At 49.8% G+C, this 23,448-nt stretch overlaps 1 protein-coding gene across 2 annotated transcripts; it reads right to left on the bottom strand.

The window, feature by feature from the left end:
- Positions 1 to 7,528: 7,528 nt before the first annotated feature.
- On the bottom strand, positions 7,529 to 22,946 carry PAFAH1B2 (platelet activating factor acetylhydrolase 1b catalytic subunit 2). Of its 2 annotated transcripts, none has more exons than XM_075909720.1 (6): positions 22,875 to 22,946; positions 16,975 to 17,062; positions 15,687 to 15,776; positions 14,469 to 14,585; positions 11,821 to 11,943; positions 7,529 to 10,886 (listed from the first exon to the last, which is right to left on the bottom strand). In XM_075909720.1, exons 1-6 carry the CDS (start codon positions 22,901 to 22,903, stop codon positions 10,608 to 10,610), a joined length of 726 nt encoding a protein of 241 aa, XP_075765835.1. In that variant the 5' UTR covers positions 22,904 to 22,946; the 3' UTR covers positions 7,529 to 10,607. The 2 variants fall into 2 exon arrangements, with proteins under 2 accessions (XP_075765835.1, XP_006121733.1); XM_006121671.4 differs by lacking the exon at positions 22,875 to 22,946 and adding an exon at positions 19,672 to 19,878.
- Positions 22,947 to 23,448: the final 502 nt, after the last annotated feature.

A 23,448-nucleotide genomic window follows, 5' to 3' on the forward strand; every position in this document is an offset into this window, starting at 1 on the left:
TGGCATTTCCCTCCTGTGCCCCGAGCCAGCCTCCTCTGGGGGCTTCGCTGCTTCCTCGGGGCTGCCAGGCCCCGCTCCTGCCCCACTGCCCAGGGCCTGCGGCAAACCCCTGCCCCCCAACAAGCCGAATAGTTCCCACTGGAGCCAGCCCCCCGGAACAGCCCTGCAGTGGTGTGGGGGTAGCTCGCCCCCCGGCAACCCCCGTCCCTGCGCTGGGGATAAGCAGAGGCCCCGCGACAGGTGCAAGTCCCATGCCAGGCCACAGTGGAAAATGCGCAGCCTGACTGGTTTGCTTTGAACAAACAGAGCGAGTCCAGGGAGCCGTGAGCGGGGCCGCCGGGGGGACACGCAGCACGGACGGCCTGGAAGCGCGCAGGAGCCCCACAGAGTCTTGACTGCGGCGCGGCTGTAGGCGCCGGATGCCGCGATCCGCAACCCCGTAGGGCACGGCCGCCTTCCCTTAACTCGGCTCCAGGGCCCCTCTCCGGCGCAGCTTGGCCTGGTCACTTGGCTTCACGCAGCAGGAGAGGCCTTTGCTGGCAGTGGCCCTTTAACACGAGGGGGGACGGGGCGGCTCGGTTCCACGGCCGTTGGCCAGGGCAGTTGGTCTGAGCCGGTGCAGGGAGCCGCAGGGGGTCGCGCCCAAAGGCCCCCGTGGCCCAGCAGCCCAGTGCGGGGGGCGGAGGCTGGATGCTGCATGAATACCTGGATGCCCCCGTCCCTCTGGGCTGCACCAGGACGTTCCAGAGGCTGGGGCAGGCGACGCGGGGTCTGATCAAGGCCACAAGAAGCGGCTGAATCCCAGTTTCTGGTGCCGGTCTCAACTCAGCCCTAAGTGTGGCGTCACTGCTGCCGCCATTTCGTTTCCTGACTCGCTTGAGACTCGTGCCCCGTACACATGTTCTCCTCGCCCTGGTGTGAGTCAGGAGCGACCTCCCTGTCGTCAGGGAAACCGCTTGACCAAGGGACCGTCTTGCACTGCATCCACACGCACGGAGCCCTGCAGCTGAGAGAGGCCAGCCTGGCGCGGTACTGGCCCAGGCCTCTGTCCCAGGTCAGGCCGGTGGGAGCAGAAGCTGGCCCTTTGCAGACGCAGGCACTGAACGAGCTGCAGCCCGGCCCGAGGCAGATGCTCACTTGGGCCAAGCGCCTGTGCATGCACTGAAGTCAGGGCTAATTAACACAGCAGGAGGGGGCCCAGCATGCAGGGGTCTGTGTCCGTGGGACGGTCTCCTTCCACCGATATTTCCCACATAACGGCGACTGGCCTGGGAACGGCCTGCCATGGAGAGGTGGCGTTCCATGGGACCGAGTGCTGGGCGTGCGGGGATTACTGCAACCTCCAGCAAAACCATCGGTGTCCATTGCAATAGATACACTGCAGTCAGAGCAGGGCCCAGCCAGGCCCCTGCCTGTCTCTCATGGCAGCTACTCGCGAAGGACTCTGAGGAAGATGCAAGACGCCCCATAATGGAATAACTAGTCAGAGAAGATTTCCCCTCCCGCTCACTGCGTGTCTGTGCGGCTCCCACCCCATGGCTCCAGGCCCTGGGCTGAGGAAATCGAGATGCTTCGCAATACGAAGGGGAACAAGGACAGCCCAGGAAACTGCAGACCAGGCAGCTTAACTCTGTGCCAGGACAGATAATGGAGCAAATTACTAAGGAATCCATCTGCAAACACCTGGAAGATAATAAGGGGATAGGAGACAGCCAGCATGGATTTGTAAAGAACAAATCATCAAACCAGCCTGATCGCTTTGCTAGAATAACGAGTCTGGTGGACAAGGGAGGAGCGGTGGGGTTGGATACCTGGACTTTAGTGAAGCATTTGCTACAGTTTCACATGATCTTCTTATCAATAAACTAGGGAAATACAAGCCAGATGGGGCTACTGTAAGGTGGGTGCATAACTGGCTGGATAACCGTTCTCAGAGAGTCGTTATTAACGGTTCACAGTCATGCTGGAAGGGCAGAACAAGTGGGGGTTCTGCAGGGGTTAGTTTTGGGACCAGTTCTGTTCAAGATCTTCATTAATGATTTAGATGATAGCACAGAGAGGACGCTTATTAAGTTTGCAGATGATACCAAGCTGGGTGGGGTGGCAAGTGCTTTGGAGAACAGGGTCAAAATTCAAAATGATCTGGACAAACTGAAGAAATGGTCTGAGGTAAATAGGAGGAAGTTCAATAGGAAAAAATGCAAAGTACTGCACTTAGGAATCTGTTTCTCACACGCAGAATGGGAAGTGACTGTCTAGGAAGGAGTACTACAGAAAGGGATCTAGGGGTCAGAGTGGACCACAAGCTAAATATGAGTCAACAGTGTGACAAAAAAAGCAAACATGATTCTGGGATGCATTAACAGGTGTGTTGTGAGCAAGACACAAGAAGCCATTCTTCCGCTCTACTCTGCACTGGTTAGGCCTCAGCTGAAGTATTGTGTCCAGTTCTGGGAACCGCATTTCAGGAAAGATGTAGAGAAAATGGAGAAGGTCCAGAGAAGAGCAACACAAATGATTAAAGGACTAGAAAACATGACCTATTACTGAGGAAGACTGAAAGATCTGGGTTTGTTTAGTTTGGAAAGGAGAAGACTGAGAGGGGACATGATAGCAGCTTTCAAGTACCTAAAAGGGTGTTACAAGGAGGAGAGAGAAAAGTTTTTCTCCTTAATGTCTGATGATATCCTCTGAGGATAGGACAAGGAGCAATGGGCTTAAATTACAAGGGAGGTTTAGGTTGGACATTAGGAAAAACTTCCTACCTGTCAGGGTGGTGAAACACTGGAATAAATTGCCTAGGGAGGTTGTGGAATCTCCATCCCTGGAGATATTCAAGAGCAGGTTGGACAGACACCTGTCAGGGATGATCTAGATGGTGCTTGGTCCTGCCGTGAGGGCAGGAGTCTGGACTTGATGCCTCCCTTCCAGTTCTAGTGTTCTGTGAGTCTATGAAATACACAGCACTTGTATCTGTGGAAGTTCTATTTCTCCATTTGCAACCGCAGCCCTTACTGGGACCCTGCCGATCTGTTTGCCTCAATGTCTCGGTCCTGGGAGTTCCACAGCTGACAGCACCGAACTGTCTCTGCCCCTCGCAATGGAAGCCAGGAACAACCAGACGACGACTGTTTCACAATCTCTTCTGTCCCAGAATGTTTCCTCCCTGAGCACCCTTCCCTGTTTGTGCACGGAGAGGTCTGGCAGGCACTGATCCTTGGAGGACAGTGGAAGCGCCTCTCCTGCAGTCACAAAGCCCAGGGCGAGGCATGTCACAGCTGGGGACAAAGGGTCCTGGGGGAGGGGCTCTGGCTGTGGAATGAACTTCCAAAGGAGAGGGAACCGATCCAGAGGCTGAACCCTGATGGGCAACTCTACCGAACCAGAGCCCGATCCCTGATGGGCAACGCTACCAGGCCTCCGGCGGCAGGAAAGATTTTCCAGCATTGCAAGAAGCCATTCACAGCTCTGAGGCCCCGTGAACACAGCCCCGTCCTAGCGTCCCAAGCAGTTTGTGCTCCAACCGTGGAAAGGCACCATGGACTCCCAGCTTGACACTTGCTATGGCTCAGCCATGACGGGGAACAGCAGCAGGAACCCCAAGACAGAGCGATATTTTTGCTTTTCAGGGGAGAGCGCGTATGGACGTTGCAATTCATTATTCAACCAATACTTGTTCCTTTTTCACCTGCTTTGTGGAGCTGGGTGAATGCTGAGCAAACATCCCCCACCCCTCACGTACTTCACAGACATCTCTGCTATACGCTACCAAATTTTATGTACCCATCCTGGCTGGTGGAGGATCGTGGATGTTGGAGGGTGCCTTCTCTTTCTCATTCTCTTGCTGATCAAGGAACAGCCGGGCTTTGAGGGGGACATGCCGTACAACACCGAAGACGCCCGCCCCAAACATTGCTGCAAAGGAGAGCAAGGCACCAGGGACCGTGTGGAACTTGGAATGGGGGCGAGCACTGTGGGGGGCGGTTTGTGAGCTGTGAAACTACGGCTGTGCTCAGGGCCTCGGGCAAGCGAGCCTCCTACGTACATACAATTGTGCCACTTCACATAGCTGAGGTAAAGTCCATCAGAAAACCAGAGAGGAAAGCAAAGGCAATAAAGAGCAGATAAAGGCTCTATTGAGCTAGTGCAAACACCGTTTTTCTACTGTACCTGTCATGCTCAAGGGCTAGTTGAAGGCTTCTCGCTGCACGGAGCGGATGCCGAGGAGTGGGGGGCGGGTGTGGGGGGGGGGGGGGGAAGGCTGTGCCAGCCAACTAAGCAGCCGGGGCGTGCTCTGTGGTGGTTCACACGCAGCTGGCACTGACTTCTTCGGGAGCTCCCATCCCCGCTCCGACCTCTGCCGTGTACACAGCCACCTACTCACCAAGCCCCAGTTCAGACACAGCTTAAAATAATAGTCTCAGAGGGGTGGCCATGGTAGTCTGCAACTTTAGAAACAAGGAGTGGTCCTGGGGCACAGGGGGTCTTGCCCATGGAAGCGCATGACCCTGCATACGGTTGTTAGTCTCTAAGGTGCCACAGGACTGCGTGTCTAACAGTGCAATCCCGTCATCGCGTCTGCTGGCAGGTTGCTGCAGGCAGACTCGCCGACTTGCAGCCGCTGGGACTCCACGACCGGGCGGTTGAGTCGATAGTTGCCCCGTCAGCAGGCAGGGTCCTGGGCTAGATGGACGTTGCTCTGACCTGCCTGGTAGGAGAAGCTGATGGTGATTTGTACTACAACTGGGTGTTATTAAAACAGTTTGTACATAGCCAGGTGCCCTGTGAGAGCAGCTGTTACAGGAGTCAGGCCTCCTGGGCCAGCAGGGCTGGCGTTAGGCTCACTGGGTCCCAGGGCAGAAAGCAAACATGCCCCCTGTGAAGGGCTGAAGACTGGAACCCCACCCCCACGCATTGGGGCTGCAGCCAAAGCAGCGTAGCTTCGTAGGGCCCCCTATGGCACCAAGCCCTGGCCCCTGCCCCGCTGTCCTGGCGTTTACAAGCAGAGAACCAGCGTTGGGGCCGAGTTTTTACAGCCTGGGGATGGGCTCCCAAGGAAAGAGGTTGAGAGCCCCTGCTGCAAGATGCCTCTGTATCCTGCGGCGGGGCAGGGACCCTACCGCTGCAGGGCGGGCTGGGTTCCAGTCACATCTCCCCACAACACATACACTAGATGGGAGCTTCTCCTGTGTGATGAAGAAATGAAGTCCCCAGCAACGCCATTCAGACATGCCAGCCTCAGCGGTGCCTTCCAGCCCTACGCCCTGGGCCTGGCTTGTTTCTGCAATTCAGACAGGCTCTGCCCCCCGTGGAAGGCAGGCAGGCAGCTCCCTCTGGAAGTTAGAATTGAGAGGGGAAACCCTGACCAAGGACTCGCCCACAGGACACAGTGTGATGCCAGAGGTAACAGCTCTTACCCCGGGCGGCGGCAGCTGTTGCCAGCCAGACTCAGTGACAACTCAGACTGTCACCAGTGCCATGACAGTCAGTTAACACGTCGATGAGTGGGGAGGTCAACTTCCAAAGCCAAGCAATAAATCTGCCACATTGTCCCGAATGACAGGCTGTGTTTACAGTCCGATTCCCCGTGGACTGGAACGCTGACGACAACCCCTCCTCCCCTACCCACCCGGTTACTCCTGAAAGTGCTGGTGAGGCAGGAGCCGCGGGCAAGGTTTGCAAGAGAAGGAAGTGACCAGACAGAGTAACACTAGAGGGCACTGCTAGCATCTTCCAGAGCCCTGAGCAGGAATCTCTGCAGGCAGCAGTGCAGTGGGCTCACCACCGCCTAGTAAGACCAAGGGCCCTGTCCTAGCTCAATGCTGACTCTGGGCAGGCCGCTAGGATCTCCATTCATTTATAGGTACAGTCTCCGTCAGCACTAAACAACTTACACATCCCCCACTGCTAGGGCCATCTCTGACAGCAGCAGCAAGAGTACCTCCCTTTATAGCTACCAGGCCCGGCTCTTCCCAGCCAGCTCATGCTCCCAGCTTATGTTAAAGGGCACCCTGCTCCTCCCCCTCAACAGACAGGGGAGGGGTGGGGGGATTCACCATTTGCTCCAGAGAGCTATCGGATAAGGACAGGAAACAAGCGATGCTCTCTACAGCCTGCTCCCTCGGATCGCAAAGTTCCTCCCTTTTGTTCGTTTGTTTAGTAGAGCAAGCTCCAGCTCCAGCTTCCCATAACGCTCAGCATTGCAAGTATCCGCCTCTACAGACGGGGCGGGGGAATGTGCCACAACAGCGACGTGTCACTCATGAAAGCTTATGTTCGAATACCCTAATCAACGTGTTAGTCTGAAGTGCCACCGGACTCCTTGCTTGTTTTTTAAAAGAGCTTTCTCATTAATACATGGTCCAGAGGGGCTCTACTCTGATGTCACCCACTGGGGCACCTGCAGCCCCACATGCAAAGCCTGATGCCAATTTCTAGCCCAAAAAAGAAGTGTCAGTGCCTGTTATGAACCTTTGGTTACTCCCAGTGGGACAGAGGTAAACCTGGCAGGCAAGGTATGGATGCAATAAGGGAATTTCCTTTCCATACCTTTCATCTGAAGATTTGAAAGCACTTGCTGACAAGTCTCACAACAGGCTTGTGTATTACTACAGCAGCTTCCAGGTGACTGCACCGGAACACAGAGCAGCTAAGTGATTTGACCAGGGTCACACGCGATTCCTTAGGAGGAGCGATATTATCTATGCAAAACTTCTTGTCTCAGCCAGTGGCACACAACGGTCTGCTCTCCTGAGGGCTGTCCCGCACTGGTTGAACTTTGATCATGGCATGTAGGAATTGGTGGTGCCCTGGGATATAGAGCTCAGTTAGGATCTGATGCTCTTCTGCCCTGAAACTCTCTGCCTAGTCTCGGGCTGCAGAATTTCCCTACATTAAGTCCTATTTGATTTAGAGCAAATCTTTTAAAATCAAGATTGGTGGTCGAAGATTGTCAGTGATGGCGACTTCTCCATGACCCTTGGCCAATTGCACACATGGGGCATTAGGCTCCCTGTTAAAAATTTGCACATTTCCAGTCTGAATTTGTTCAGCTTCAACTTTCCCTGGCAGAGTGGGCTCTGCCTTGCTCTGCTCCACTGAAGAGCAGAGGATCAGATTTTGGTTCCACAGCACTTCCAGAGCATGATGAAGTGGCCCCTTCTCTCTTGCACATCAGGCGTGTTTTCCAATCCTTTTGGCACCCCTGCGGCTCCTCTCTGAACCAGCTCCTGTTATCAACTTTTTGGAACTGTGGGCACCAGCACTGGATGGTACTCCAGGAGCACTCGCGCATGGGCCGGATACAGAGGTAAAATAACCTGTTTTCTCCTTTGTCGCTCCAGCGGTCACACTGGGAGGATTATCCCCACCACCACCTTTCTAGCGACTGCTTCCATGTTGTCCCCTCCATACACTGTCACCCTTCCTGCTGCATCACCCGCACATTCTAGTGAACCCAGTGGAGATCGACACCCGTTCCCCCTCCCCCAGACACACACAGACACCACAGAGACACGCACGCCAGAACTCACTGGGGTGAAACATTTACATTTATATTGAAATATGCACTAAACAGAGTGAGTTCTATCAGTCAATGCAATTTTGCCAAAGCAGAATCACAGCTTTTCTTGGGGAAGGTTCAATCAGCTCCCAGCAGCTTCCCCGAAGGAAGGTCACCGGGAAGCAGGGCTGTAACTGGATTTTACACACTGTGCAAGTGTCCAGCCTCAAGGCCTCCCACCCTGCACTTGGAGCCCCCTTGCTTGCACTCGCATGCGAGTTCAGAGAAAAGGACTTTCGCCTTCCTCCCCCCTTTTCCTTTGCATTCTCTTCACTGCAATAAATATCAAATTGGCAATGCTCATACACCACAGCACAGACAAGATTCCAGGCTTCAGCATACAACTGTAAACGGTAACTAGATTATTTTAAAAAACTAGAAGTTCAGAAAGGATCAGTTCTTCACAACCAGCCAGGTACAAGGGAGGCAGCTAGTCAGGGGCTGCCTGGACAGGGGCTTGCGGGGCCTGACCCCCAGAGGTGGAGAGCACCCTGGAGTTGAAATTGCAAAGGCTCAGTGAGTCCGAGGAGCAAACCCGACTGTTGGTGCAATGAGAAAGATCCCGATGCCCGTGCCAAAGGATGGGTGGTTACACTGGTCACTTCCAGAAGGGCGGTGAACGCTGACCCGTGTGTAAACATGGCGCCCCAGCAAGACCACCTGGACCACGGGCAGCCAACTGAGCTGGTTCCCCTCTGCCCAGAGGGCTTGTCCACACGCCAGGACCAGCCCTCCGCAATCAGCCCCTCATCAAAGGGCCCAGCTCACAGCTGGTCTCAGCGGCAAACGCGCTGCAGCGCTGAGGGCTACGTTGCTAGTAAGCGGCTGTCTGACCAGCGCGGGGCCGCCCTGGAGACTCATTTAGTGCGTGGGTCACACGTCACTTTTCACAAGCCTACAGCCCTCCACCTGGCAGAGTCCTGTTGCCCCTCCCACTCTTCCTACAGGCATGCCCATGCCACCCTGCCCAATCTTCCCCCTTCCCTCCTTGGGGCAAAGTCTGTTCACCCTCCCTTCCCAGCCCCAGCAGAGCAAAGAGCTGTTTTGACAGACGACTGGAGGGGAGGGGAGGGGAGGGTGCTGCTGAAAAATGGAGCACCCCACTGGCCTAGGGAGAGCCCACCCGGCTACTCTTCTCCCGCAGAGCACTATCCGACTCCAACCTTTACTTCTGGGAAGCAGGATTCTTTGGCTGTCCTGCACATCTGCGTGCATCACTTGTGCGGGAGGTACACACAGGCCCCACATGCAGTCTAGGCAGAAATCCCGCCACAACCAATGCTATAGCAGCAGGGAAGCATGATGGGGACAAGAACGTGCTCTTTAATGCTAGATTTAAGCCTGCCTGAAACAGAATGGGCCAAGACAGGCGACATGCCCTACATGCATGCTACTTCTCATAGTGAGCTGGAAAAACCAAAGTAGGCAGCTAAATGCCACCAATGTAAAATAGGAGATCACTGTAAACCTCTGAAACAAAAATCAGTTCCTCTTTCATTTACCTGCCAAAAAGCAGCATAACAGTTGAAGGCTGGTGCCTTCCCAAACCCTTCAACCAGGGCAGAGGCCTGCATTGGTTGTGGTATTTCAGTGAGCGGTGGTATGAGCCATGACAAGGGATAACACCACTGCTGAACTCCAATTATGGTAGGTAAGTCAAGGAAGAACAAACTTTGTTTAATGTATTTTTATTTTTAAAGTAGCAAGGTTCTGCACTGGGTCCCAAACAGTTTCTTATTGATAAGAAAAAAGCTTTCCCTGTTCACCTTTCAATGAATGAGTTTTATACAGCCATTAGGCAGATTATAATTAGCTCTCATATAAAAAGCTCTAGCAAGACAGAGTCCCTGTGAACAGGCAACTCTCCACACTAATTCCCTTTGTTGGAAGGGGAAAGGGTAGGGCCCGAAAGAGGAAAAGGCTACAGACTGACTCAATTCTTTACTGCCAAAGGCCTTATTTGCTTGAATAAAATGTTTGTACAAGTAAGTAAAACAGAAGCAATAAAGAAATATACACCTTAGAACTCGTAAAGCATTAGATTGGTTCAGGCTTCACAAAGAGGGACTAAGTATGGATTTTTTTTTTAAAAAATAGGTGTAACAGTCATACTTAAAAAAAAATCAGAACTATGAACGTGAACAGCACTGCACAGAATCCTGAAGCACAGCCCCCACAATGGGATGAAATGTCAGTTCTACGTCTCTGACTGACTTGTGTTTGACATTCGCTGGAAAACTAAGCTCCTAAACCAAAAAACTGTTAAAAGCTGTCAATACTGTACACAAACAAAACCAAAGAACAGGTTCTATAGGAGACATGATATGCAACAGCACCCAAATGAAACTGCCCACAGCCAAGCAACAACGCAATGAGGTTTGTCACAGCTAACAGACTTCGTAAAACAATCACATGAATAATATTTTGGGAGTGTTAAATGAGTTCAGCTCAACTAACACTTTGGTTTTTGACATTTCTGAATTCCAGTTATTTAGTTTCATGCTGCTTCAAAAACAGAGTGCCAGAAAGCAACAAGTGTCTCTTAAAAAAACCTTAGTAAATAAAATTTCTAACGGTGGGAACTTTTTTTTTTTTTAAAATGCACCTGTTTTGTTTTTCTTGAGTGGAATGCAAGTCTGGTTCACAAGCTAATACATGAAGCCTAATGCCTAGGAAAGAGGCAAGCTAAACCAAGAGCTGCATACGGGTTGCTCGAGTCAGCATGACAGGGTGGGTCTAAGGGCACCATAGAACACTAACGTACGCGAGGGGCACACAGGTGATAGTCTTGTTCTCATTTGAAATGAGGAATGGTTTACAAGTAAAAATCTTCTTTAGCTAATTTCTTCCTGCAGTGACACCAGTCAGCTCTGCCCTTCTGTGGACAAGACCAGTTCGACGTTAGCCCTCCCCCTCAAAACACTAGATACGAACATCCAGTAACATTCTACAATGGAAAGTGCTTTAAGAAAGAAGGATTCTGTAGTGCCAGTGACAGAACTGATCTGATGAGGCTGGGATGACGTTGAACACTGATTTTAGCTTATCAGGCCAGAGCAGCTTGCTTCTCCTCAGGGGTCTCCTCCAGCAGCTGCATGATCAGTTCATGGAGGGGTTTGCAGATCTTTGCATAGCCCCCTCCTGTCAGGTGCAGAAAATCAAACATGTCATGGCAGGAGATGGCACCATCCGAATGCACGAAGCCCCCGCTGACATCCAGGAGCTGGACACTGGCAAGTTTTGGGAGCGAGACCTTTAGCAGCTGGTTCACCTTGGCATTCTTCTGCCGCAGAGGGTTTGGCTTCTCGCCTCGAGGTAGCAAGCTCTGATATAGTAAGGAGGCAAGAAAAGACCTCTGAAGTGGTTCAGACAATACAGTACTTCACTGGGTGCGTCTATACTGCACCCGTAGCTCAAAAAGAGCTATGCAAATTGTGTCGCTTATTTTGAGTCAATCTCAAAATAGCTTATTCCATCATTTGGCGCTGTTGACAGAACAGATTTCGAAATAAATCTCTACTCCGAAACGTCCATTACTCCTCATGGAATGAAGTTTACAGGGACGTCGGAATAGCAAGTCTGTTATATTTTGAAATAACGGGTGCGCTCAAGAGACGCAGAATAGCTATTTTGGGTTACCTCCGGTATCCCGAAATAGCACTGCAGTGGAAACATAACACTCCTCCCCCTGTACATCTGCCTCAGCCCCTTCTAGCCCCTCTGTGAAACGGGGCTGACAATAGAGTTGGAAGGACACTGACTCAGGGGCTGAACCTGCTCCTCCTTCCCCCCGTGCTCCTTTGTTTGGCTTTAGCATTCCTATTTATGCTCCCCTCTGCACAAACAGGAATGCTGAAGCCAATCAAAGGAGACAACCTTTGTCTGCCTCTGCGGAAGAGCAGTGGGCCAGTTTAAGCTGTTCCCACACAGGACCAGAATGGGTAATGCTCCAGTCTAGTCCCAGCTCTCTCCCCATCATCCTCAGCCCGTGTGATGTCACTGCCTCCCTGTCTCTGACTGGGACACAACTCCTCTCACGAGAAGAGAACGCTTACCTCTCGGAAGGGGCTGGAAAGCTAGATACCGTTGAGAAAGCTCACTGAAATGGAGAAGCCATCCTCTAGAGTTTACCATCAAGTTAGCATTCTCCCCCCAACATGCACAGGAAACTCCTGACAGCATTGGAGCGTGGTATAAAGGACACATGACACAGGCTGCTCCAATGGTGCGGTATTACCACAACCCTCTGATGCGCATACCAATACAATAACTTTGGCCTGTGGCTGCTGGGTATTTATGAGCCGCACGATGGCCTCGATTCCACCTGCTACTTCCTCTGCCGTATTTTCATGGTTGTTTGTTCCAACCCAGACAACAATGACCTGTGAAGAGGAAACAGGAATGGTGTAGCAGCAAGTTTAGCACCCACAGGAGGCTCTGCACCAGCTATCCTGGCTACTGCAACAAGGTCAATAACTCAGGCCAAGGTGCTCAGCAAAAATTAAGACTCAATAATTGCAAATTAAGCTTAAATAGTGAAAGACACAGACTGTCAGCTTTTGCGGATTCTTGAATCATTTCGTATCAACTTAAGACTCCTCCCTCTCACCTAGTATAGAACCAGAGTCACAGTAAAGAAAAGCCACCCTGATCAGCCCACTAACAGCTTTGTGATACTTCAACACAGTGTAATTCAGACGTCTAGATGATCTTGTATCTGGCCCAGGCTTACAACATACTGAGTGTGCATGATGCAGCCAGTAAGCTCCACATGTGAAGGGCCTTATTCGTTCGTAAAGCACCCAGATGAAACCCTTTTACAGAGCTTCTTTACTTTTAAATCTTAAAACTTATGCTAGGGTCATTCGCACAGCACCCCACACGACACCAACACTGCACGTCATTTAGAACATGTTCGGAGCTGTGTGAAACCTCATTGCAGCCTGAGTTAAAACCTCACTGAGATAGATAGGAATGAACGCACTCTTCAGTTAACGTTACTGTAAAAATTAGACAACCTGAAGCAACAACTAACTGCACAAAGAAATTTAGGGAGAGGTTTTTGGGTCGGGGTATTAGATGTAGAGAGTGTTGTTGATGCTGTGAGCAAAAGAAGCTGCTTCTTGCTATTTGATTCCTTCTCTGTTCAGAGACTCAGGACTTTGTACATTCCTTGTAAATAAACAAGGCTGCAGCAAAGCGCCTCCTGACAGTTATCAATTTCTCTTCCTATCTGGAATCGCCCTAGGGCCCCAATTATCTGCTCAGATTAAAAAGGACAAGAAAGGAAAAACAATTCTATACACAGTTTAGGGAGTCAACCCTCGTATGCAGAATGTTATACTCTTTGCAACGTATGTCAACTTTCCCTTCACAGAGCTCTGCTAGCATACTTCCTAATAATAATAGTGCCTGTTTCTCACATGGTACCTTCCCTCAGTAGATCTCCAACCACTTCTCTGTCTTTGACATATGTAGCCTTACAACACCCCCGTGCAATAGAGCAGTGGTTCCCAGCCACTGCATCTGCAGACTGGTGCCGGGCTGCAGCACAATGCCAGGCCATGCCCATGCCTTGATGATGGGCCTGGCGAGAATGTCCTTGTTTAGATAATGATCGTGCTATCAGCTGTTTAAACTGGACAGCGGCACGTGATGGAGGACTTAAAACTTCGTTGAATGCATCCTCACCTGTCGCCCTTCTGGATTAAAATAAAAGGGGGACTCTCCAGAACTCAGCACTCTAGCTCTGAAGAGCCTGCTGCTATTTCCATCAACATACCTTTGTGAAGCGGATTTCTCTGCAGTGACTGCTGCCAGGACCAGACATCGGAATAGGTTTGACGAGAGGAATACACTGAGACTCTTGCTGCCAGGCATAATGCCTCGATAGAACTTGTGTCAGGCAAACAAGCCCAGTGATCCCTCTGATGTGATCTTGTCAGACATTTTCATGTTACGTAGGTAGTCTAGCTAGCCAGACCTTATGGACGATTGCTAACTGTGGTGTGATAAAATACTTTGGGTAGCTAGCAATGTGTTATGCATGATTTTTTTTTTAACGTGGAAAGCAAATACTTTGGGCGCCAGGGGGGATAATACAAAAATTCATTACAATGACATGTATTGTGTGTGTATAGATGCAATGTAAAATAACATGCGACCTCTTGAAATGAATTGCCATAATGAATATGCATATAAAATGTTTTTATACCAGTCTGCCAAAAGTTTTTGAATGAGTTTGCTGGTCCATGGTATAATAAAGGTTGGGAACCACTGCAATAGAGAAACATTTTAGCCCCATTTTGCAGATGGGGAACTGAGGTACAGAGAGACTAAGCGACTTGCCCAACGTCACAGAGGGTTTATGGTGCAGCAAGGAACTGAACCTGGGTCTCCCACAGTGCTCTGATCACAGGACCATTCTTCCACCTGACTAGCCCTCCTTACTCAATCCTGATCTGCATAATGTCCTGCTATTGCAAACTCAGAAAGCTTTTGACTGGAGACCATTATCTACAGCAGCCCACAGCAAAGTTCTCACTAGGGACTACAATGCCATCAACAAATCGGTTTATTTTCAATGTGTCCAACTTGCTACTTCACTTCCAGAGGTACAAGCGGACTGTATAAACACAATGGACCCTTCATTCCCCACAGAACCCACTTTAAATACCCCCTGCTTAGCTGGCTTAAACCTGTGTTGGTCCATTACACATATTCAGTGCCAACATTCACTCAGACCAGTATCTCCTGTTGTAAAGGAGTTCTAAAAAAGAACCCAAGAGTTCATTAGTTAGAGAGGGATGGCATTTTGGTGCCTTCAGCTCTGGTACTAAGCAATGTTCAGAGGGTTTTTTCTCAAGTGAAGAATGAACATAAAAGCCAGCTATGTGAGCACTTATACCTTCGGTTTAATGTTCTCCAGTTCACCGTTCTTCAGTCTCCAGAGAACATGCGCTGTTGTGTCCCCACCAATCCCGAAATTCAACGCATGAAGGGGTGAAAAGAGCTCTCGCCATATCTGTAACCAGGAACCAATTCACTGTTTTAGATTAAGCATTATCCTTCAACATAAAAAGTTTCTCATAAATAGGTAGCTCAGGGAATGACACAGTCAAAGTGAGTGAAGCTATTTTCAAGGGGAAAAGTGCTGCCCACAAAAGCATTACATATTCTCTATCAGAATTGGCAGAAGTAATGGACTTACTCCTGGCACAGAGAAAAGAGGGGATCGTACACAGCAATCTCCCTTCAGCCTATGCAAGAGGGATACAGATGGCCCGACTGAGCTCAGCTAAGCACGGGACTTAACAGGAGGGCAAGGAAATGTTGAAGGAATTCCTTTTATTGCCCAAGAAGCTAAACGACTGTAACCAAATGTGTCACTCTGGAACGTAACACTGGCAGAGCAAAGCGGTTTGCCAGCCATTACCGATGAAATAGTGGATGAAGGGACAACTCTGAAAACACTTCACACATTTTTTAAAAAATATCTCCTAGCTGCTGCCTTTCCTAGTCTCTAGACACTGGGATTGTCAATAGAATGACGCTCTGCCAGCAGCAGCACAGCATGCTGGAACTCCATATGCAAGAGAGTTAAACTGTAATTCTCTGGTTAAGGTAATAGACCCAGCAACTTTCATATTTGTACTGTTGTGAGATAAGGAAACCTCATTATTGAGAACCAGGTGATAGCCAGTCACATTGGAAGCGGGATGGGCACAATCAAGAACACAGAGGATGTGGGGAGAAGGGAGGACAGAATTCATTTTAAATCTACAAAAGGGCTCTCACAGCTCCTAGACAGAGGGACAAGGAAAGGGGCAGAAGAGGGATCTGGACTGTTACACTGAGAAGGCTGCAAGTGACCTCTGGGAAAGGAGGGGTGGGGTAGAGGTTGGAAGTTACTGCAGGGACGGAACTGGGGAAGTTGAGGACAGACACAGGGAAATGGAAGGGATGAAGAGTTGGAAAGCAGTGGCAGTGGAGGTAAAATCAGAAAGAGCTGGAGGAAAGGGAGGCACGGTCAGTACTGTGCATGTTCACCAGTGACTGGACTAACAGCAACAGGGAGGTACCATCGCACACATCTCCCCCACAATTTCATCCCCTCCTGCGATACCTCATACTGCTGTAGCAACTGCACCATGGAATCCCCCACAAACAGCACGTCGGGCTCCTTGTCCTTGCAGTCCAAGACAAACCTGTTGTGCTGTTGAAAAGAAAGCAGCAGCATAAGTTCCAGCTGTCAGTTCCCCGGTGGTATCTGTAGCCCCGGCACAGAAAGTGATAGTTGCCCAACCTGTGCCTCTACGGCCAAACTTTGTGACTTTCTGTTGTGTCTGCCTCTCAGGCATATAGCTTTAGATTAACTCCTTAAATGCTGGGCCTTCCTCCCTGCCTGCTCCTTCCTTGGCACACTGGCCACTCCTGAAGTGACCCATCAGGCTACATTACTTTTTTATACACGCACAGGCTACGTCTAGACTGGCATGATTTTCCACAAATGCTTTTAACAGAAAAGTTTTTCCGTTAAAAGCATTTGCAGAAAAGAGCGTCTAGATTGGCACGGACACTTTTGTGCAAAAGCACTTTTTGCGGAAAAGCGTCCGTGCCAATCTAGATGCGGTTTTGCACAAGAAAGCCCCGATCGCCATTTTTGCCATCGAGGCTTTTTTGCGCAAAACAGTTTTTAGCTGTCTACACTGGCCCTCTTGCGCAAATACATTTTTCCCCGAACAGGAGCAGCATAGTATTTGCGCAAGAACACTGACAATCTTACATGAGATCGTCAGTGTTCTTGCGGAAATTCAAGCGGCCAGTGTAGACAGCTGGCAAGTTTTTTCCGCAAAAGCACCTGATTTTGCAGAAAAACTTGCCAGTCTAGAAGCAGCCACAGAGTGCTTGCTGTCAGATGCCTGGTAGCGATATACCCAGCAGTTCTAAATCTACTGACATTCAGGTTATTGGTTAGCCAGAATACAAGTCTGCTCAAACTACTTCACCCTGTCTAGGAAGTGATATGAACTGGAGACTCGAGACACTTGGGTTCAGCTAGTCTCAGCTTTATCACTGCCCAGCTGTATTACATACTTCAGTGAGGTTCATTTTTTTTTTAAATAATCTGGTTGGCAATTCCTCTCAACCAATAAGCCAGCTGAAATCTTCTGGAACTCTGTTCCAAAGTGTGGTTTTCAGGGCATGCCACAAAGCTGCTTTTTACCTCTTGTGGTGTCAGGTTACTTCCGGAACCCATCAGAAACGCTGCTAACATCTAAGTGGCTGAGCTCCCCCAGCCACAGAATCAGAAACAGAAGTACCTGTATTATGCTCATCATGCACCTGACCACCTCAAAACCTGCTAGTAAAGAGGCTCCTATCTAATCCGTCAACTCTGTTATCAGTTTTACCTGTGACATCCACCTGTCATCTCCTTGAATATCTTCAGCTGCATGTGGAACTGCTGCTGGGTTTGAGTCTCCCTGGCTCATTCTATTCCTGTAGAAAGAACATTCAATACGTGTTAGACCAGTATTTCTCAACCTTTTTTTAAATAAAGTAACCCTTTGAAGAAAATATTATAAGTGCCCCTAGTACTTATAGTTTTCAAACACACCAGACTTTTTTTCTACCATTGCAACACATTTGTTCAAACAACTTAATCGTAGCCAGCCAGGTGATGACATTTTTGGGTGTAAAAAGTCCAAAAATAATAAAGCGCTGTAAAACTTAAAACAAAAATTCAAATCCAAATTCCGCTGTGCTGACGTACCCCCCCAGACCTCTCTCAAGTACCCCTAAGGGTACTCGTACCACTGGTTGAGAAACACTGCCTTAGACTATACACTGAGGATCAAAAATCAAGCTCTGACTCAAGAGGCCCAAGCTGGTGCCACACACTAGCACAAGGAATCAAGACCAGCAGTGGCGTGGCTTGCAAGAACTACATTTTCAGACATTGGTAGGTAATAATCATTTGCATTTGTTTTGCTGAAAGCTAATATGCCGGCCAGACTCACATGAGCAAGTTTTATTCCATGCAGGAATCCCAAATTATCCCTCTAGCATGGCCTCATGGAAACCATTCTACTGACTTGTGATCAGTGACATCCAGACAGGCGAGAACAACTTTTAATAATAATAGCAAGTGCCTTTTAATGCAATCTCTGCAGGAGCACCTAGCACACATGCTAATTATCACAGGATTTGCCACTACATGTATAAAACTCAGCTAGCAGCTGCATAGACACATTTCAGATGGGTCAACTGATTTCAAAAGACAGCGTACCCTAGCTCCATTGGCTGAAGAGGGTCTCAGCCGAAAACATTAGAATTAAAACATGGGGCTGGCACCTCCAAAGTGTCTTTAGCTGCATTTCTGTGTAATAAGACAAAAAACTTTTTTTCTGAAGCCAGTGGGGTAGCCTAGTAGAGAATACCATTAGCCACCACACAGGAGACAGACATAAATGTAACTTAGAAAGAAAAGAATGGAGCAGAGATATGCGGCGATGAAAGAGTTAGGTAAAAGCCTAGGAACCCTCATTCTGATAAAACTAGTTTTAAGTTAGATGCAGGATGTAGAGATAGCAGGTGGTCCCTTTTGGCACATGCCAGTAGGGCAAGGGAATACACATATCCAACGCCCACGGACCGTAAGTCACAAAAGTACATTTTACAAAAGTTGCTCTAAAGTATTTTCATATTTAACCCTAGACACAAATGCTTCCCTCTGAGTGACACACAGAGAATAATACTCTTCCCTCAGCTTGCAATTTTTCTTCAAGTCTTTTTAGACAAAATATCATTAGTGACAGTTTATATTAACTTACTCCTGAATCTTGCATTCTCTCTCACTTTGTGCGGTATTTGTGCATGCATACATATTAGGGATATGAACTTTTAATCAGTTTACTGGTTAAGTTTAACCAGTGTGGGCTGGAGCAGCCCCCTGTCCGCCACCAGCAGAAGGCTGCTCCAGCCCTGTGGTGGGCCTGGGTGCCTCACAGCACGGAGGGTGGGGAGAGAGAGGAGGGGAGCAGGCAAAAGCCGGGGCTTGCAGGGAGCCAGCTCTTAAGCAGGGTCCTCACAAGCACTGGCTCCTGGGGAACTGCCTCCCCCCCGACTCCACACCCATGCTGCTACCTGACCCAGAGGAAGCAGCACAGGGTCGGGGGAGGAGAGAAAAGAGGTTGGTGGGAGCTGGTGCTCACGGGAAGCCAGATTAAAAGCCAGCTCCCCGCATGTAACAGCTTCCAAAGAGCCACATCCCCTGTTCCCCTGCGCTGCTGCCTCTGCATCAGAGGCAGCAGTGCTGGGGGGAGGGAAGGGTAGGCAGGAGCTGGTGTTTGCAGGGCAGGTAGGTGGCTCTGTGGGAGTCAATACTCTTCCCCTCTTCGCTGCTGCCTCTGATACAAGGCAGCAGCATGAGAGGGAGGAGCACTTAAAAGCCAGCTCCCTGTGCACACCAGGTCCTGAAGAGCCACCTCCCCAATTTCAGTGGGTATACATTTTTTTGTTTTGTTTGTTTTTGATAAAACAGACAAACAAAAAAACACCCAACACATTTTCAGATCCCTAGTGCCAAACACACACTGGCTGCGTCTAGACTGGCAAGATTTTGCACAAAAGCAGCTGCTTTTGTGCAAAAACTTGCCAGCTGTCTACACTGGCCACTTGAATTTGCGCAAGAGCACTGACGTTCTAATGTAAGAATTCAGTGCTTCTTGTGCAAATACTTTGACGCTCCCGCTCAGAGATAAGCCCTCTTGTGCAAGAATACTTGCGCAAGAGGGCCAGTGTAGCTAAAATGGCCATCAGAGCTTTCTTGCGCAAAAGCACGTCTATACTGGGCACGGATGCTTTTGAGCAAAAGCATCCATGCCAATCTAGACGCTCTTTTGCGGAAATACTTTTAACAGAAAAACTTTTCTGTTAAAAGTATTTCTGCAAAATCATGCCAGTCTAGTCGCAGCCACTGTGTATTAGTTTCACTGCTACACATCTACACAACGAGCTCCAAGGCAAGTAACTGGCGGGATCACACAGTGCTCCCACAAAGCAAACCATTTCTGGCACAAAAAGTGACTGACTATATTTATTCTAACCTTTTTTGCCACAAGTGACTCTTGCTAAGGGATAAGCGATACCGCCTTCCATACACGTTCACCCCTGTAAAAACTCAAAAAACAACAAATAGTCCAGCAGCACCTTAAAGACTAACAAAACATGTAAAGTAAAACTCCAGTTGTCCGGCATCCAGTGGTCTGGCACTCCTGATAGTCCGGCACCACCTGGAACTCGGAAGTGCTCCAGACAGCCGGACAATTGGAGCTGCTCTGCCCCGGGCTTCCCCAAGTCAGCCGCTGGTCAGTTTTCAGCAGTGGCTGACTTGGGGACGCCTGGGGCACAGCAGCTGGGGTGCTGCTGGGTTGGAACCGCAGGGCCATCCCCCCATCCCATCCCATCCCATCCCATCCCATCCCATCCCATCCCATCCCATCCCAGACCTCTCACAGACCCCCCCCCCCGATAGTCCAGCATATTTGATAATCTGGCACCCCCTGGGTCCTAATGGTGCCACATTATTGGAAGTTTACTGTAGATAGTATCGTGACTTTTTATGGGCACAGCCCATTTCTTCATCTGGAGTTATTAAAGTTTTAAAATAAATTGGGAATGGGGAAGAAAAGGAAAAAAAAGGTGGTGGGAGAAAGAAATAGTCAATTAGAACAGATCATCCCTATGTTTAAGAGCAGAACATAGCCTAGCACTGGAAGGAGAATGTGTCAAAACTAGGCCTACACAACTGATGCCCTCTTCACAACAGGAAGTGCTAATATTAGTGGCTGACAACCACAGATAAAGGGATTGTTATGGAGACAAAGGGCTTGATGCACAATAGCACTTACTCTTTTTGGTGAAAACAGTTTCAAGTTTCCCCAAAGCTTTCTGGGTCAATACTGCCCTAGAGTGCATGAAGTGAACGGTCTGTGGCACACAAGATAAGCTGGCCAGAGCAGAGCAGATGATAGCTCCATTCAACCTTGTGTTACAATTGCCAATAGCTTATGCTTCAGAGAAAGGAGAAAACTCAATTCACTAATCAAAGAATACATGAATTTTTATAGTGGTTCAGATCTGTGGTGAGCCCATCCAGTCCAATATCATACTTCTGGCGGTAGTGAGCAACAGATGAAGGCCAAGAACTCCACAACAGACTGTGAGATAATCAGACTGTGAAATCACTCCCCAATCCCCAATAGATTTTATATTCCTTTCAACACCTTTTTGGGGACAGCATAGTCTATTAGAGCCAATATTCTTATTAGGTATTCATACACACATCCAATTCCTATTCCGTACAGCATAGTACAGCAAAAGGGGCCTAAGTCTCATAGATGAGATCTCAAGCTACAGCTGTGGACATGAAATTAACCAGCCCTTTAAAAACCCAGTTACATAATTTGATCTAATAATCTACATTCACTTAAAAGTCTCATAGGGGTAGCCATCTTAGTCTGTAACTGAAAAAAACTTAAAAGAATAGTTCTGCAGCACCTTAGAGACTAAAAAAAAAAAAGCAGATGGGGGGAGCTTTCATGGGCACAACCCACTAAATACACCTATCACTTACAAATTCCTTAACATCTCCACCAACACCTCTTTGGCAAGAACTTTGACTGAAACCCTTTTGATTGCCACAGATAACTTTCATGGTAGTAAAGGATGCAGCATGTATTGGGTATAAAGTCCCACCTAATCAACTGATCAGTGGCTTTTATGTGCAATAGCAAACAGCATTAGTGTTGATAGACTCAGGAATTTTTCCAGAACTATACTATTAGTTTCCATCCACTCCACAATGGTCAGCCTCTCTTCTAGAATACTGATGTGCTTGGAATACACAGCCTCAGAGAGACACCAACGTGTCTCTGTAATGCTGGGAACTACAAGAATTTAATGGGAGAAAGCAATGATCCATCCATACAGATGTTAGTCTCACATATACAAGCATGTGGGGTTGACCTTAAATGAGACAAAAGATTTTTACGCCTCCAGATGTGCGAGCAAAAAGACAGAGCTCCCTGAGGTCTGCATTAGAAGACTGCTCTGCAGTATACTATAGGAAGTATTTCAGGAACACAGATCAGTTTGGAACAAAGTGGAATAAAGACTCTTACGAATTCTCTTCCATCCTTTAACAGGAAATCCTTCTTTTTACTTCTACCTCCCATTATGATAAAGATTATACATTCTAGTCACTTTCCTCCTCTTAAATTTGATCCCACAATGACATAGGAATGATGAATTTTTGGACAGGATCAAGCAGAAGCAGTCAACTGATGAGGAAAAGATGCATCTCTTTACACCACAAGTGGACAAATACCAGCATATGGACCGGATGCAATCTCTCAGGGTTAGCCTCTGGCAGGCCATCACTGCTGTATTTACCCGCAACTCTGCAGGTATGGGTGCTTGCAACTCCCGTTGACCATAGTTCACCATTCCCAGCCATTGAGAGCTGTGGCAAGTGGTGTCCCAGTGGTGTCATTGGCTGGGAACAGTGGTCTGTAGCCAATGGGAGCAGCAAGCAGAGGCGCAGGCAAATATAACAGTGGCAGCTCGCCAGGGGCTAACCCAAGTGTCATCTTATTGCCTATGCCTGCTTTAAACAAATTTTTGCCAATTACAGCAGAGGGAGAAAAATGGCAAAACTGTTTGCATCTGACGATGTCCCCCTGTGAAAGCTCTTCTTTAAAGACGCAGGGCTTCGTAACCCGGACAGGCCTCAAGTCGCACACTCAAGGCTGCAGGCGTACATCGTTCCCATTTTACCTTTGCAAAGGCAGGTGCGGATAACTCTGCTAGTTACACTTTTCTGAGGTCGGGTTTCATCGGGGTGTAAAGGGGACAAGGACCAGTAACTCGCTCAACGCCTCCGAGGGTCCCACGGAAGTGAGAGCCGCTGGGTCGGCCAGGCCAAGCGACGGACACGTAGGGCCCCTGCCCGAGGCGGGGAGGATGCTGCACGTCTCCCCGCGCCCCCCCCAGAGCGGCACCGGCGGCTCGCGCGCCCCAGGGCGCAGGCGGGTTCCCGAGGAGCGCGCAGCCGCCGGGAGAGGCGCTCGGGGGTCTCCCCAGGCTCCGCGACACGGCACCCGAGAGCGGCCACGGGGACCCCCCGCCCCCCGGCATCGCCCCGGGGGAGGCACAAAGGCGCCGGGGCTCGGCGCAGGCCCCGCCCCCGCCCCGCGGGACCCGCCCCAGGCCGCGGGGGCGGCTCGGCCCGGGCCCGGGTCTCACTCACGCCGGCTGCGGCTCCCCCCGCGTCTCCATCTCTCTCGGGCGGGCACGTCCCTCCCCCGCGGCCCCCAGACTGCCGCTGCGCCTGCGCCCCGCGCTGCTTCCGCTTCCGGTCGCCCTGTCTGGGCCAATCAGCGGCCGCCTGCTCCGGAAGTCCCGCCCCGCCCGCGCCGCGGCTCCTGCCCCCCGCCCCTAGAGGGCGCTGCGGGGCCCGTGCTGCTGCGACTCGTCCGGGCACAGCCCCGGGGCAGCGGGAAGCCTGATCCCAGTGTCACACCAGGGGCCTCTCGCCCCACAGGCTGAGAGCAGCACAGAGCATTAGTGCCCTGCAGACCTGCAGATACCCCCTCGCAGCGGCGGATGGGGATAGCTGTAGCTCAGTTCGGTGGCTGGAGATACACGTTTTGTATGCAGAACCCTGAACATTTGCAAAGATCTGCTTTATACTCCTGGGTATCCACATCCATGGATGGGGATATCCTCAATCACTTTCCCAGATGCAGCTGCAGATACCAATTTTGTATCCACACAGGGCTCTTCGGGCAATCATAGAGCTGAAGAGACCTTAGGAGTTCACC

This window comes from Pelodiscus sinensis, chromosome 26 (assembly GCF_049634645.1).
Source record: "Pelodiscus sinensis isolate JC-2024 chromosome 26, ASM4963464v1, whole genome shotgun sequence".
In the NCBI taxonomy this organism is placed as follows: Eukaryota; Metazoa; Chordata; order Testudines; family Trionychidae; genus Pelodiscus; species Pelodiscus sinensis.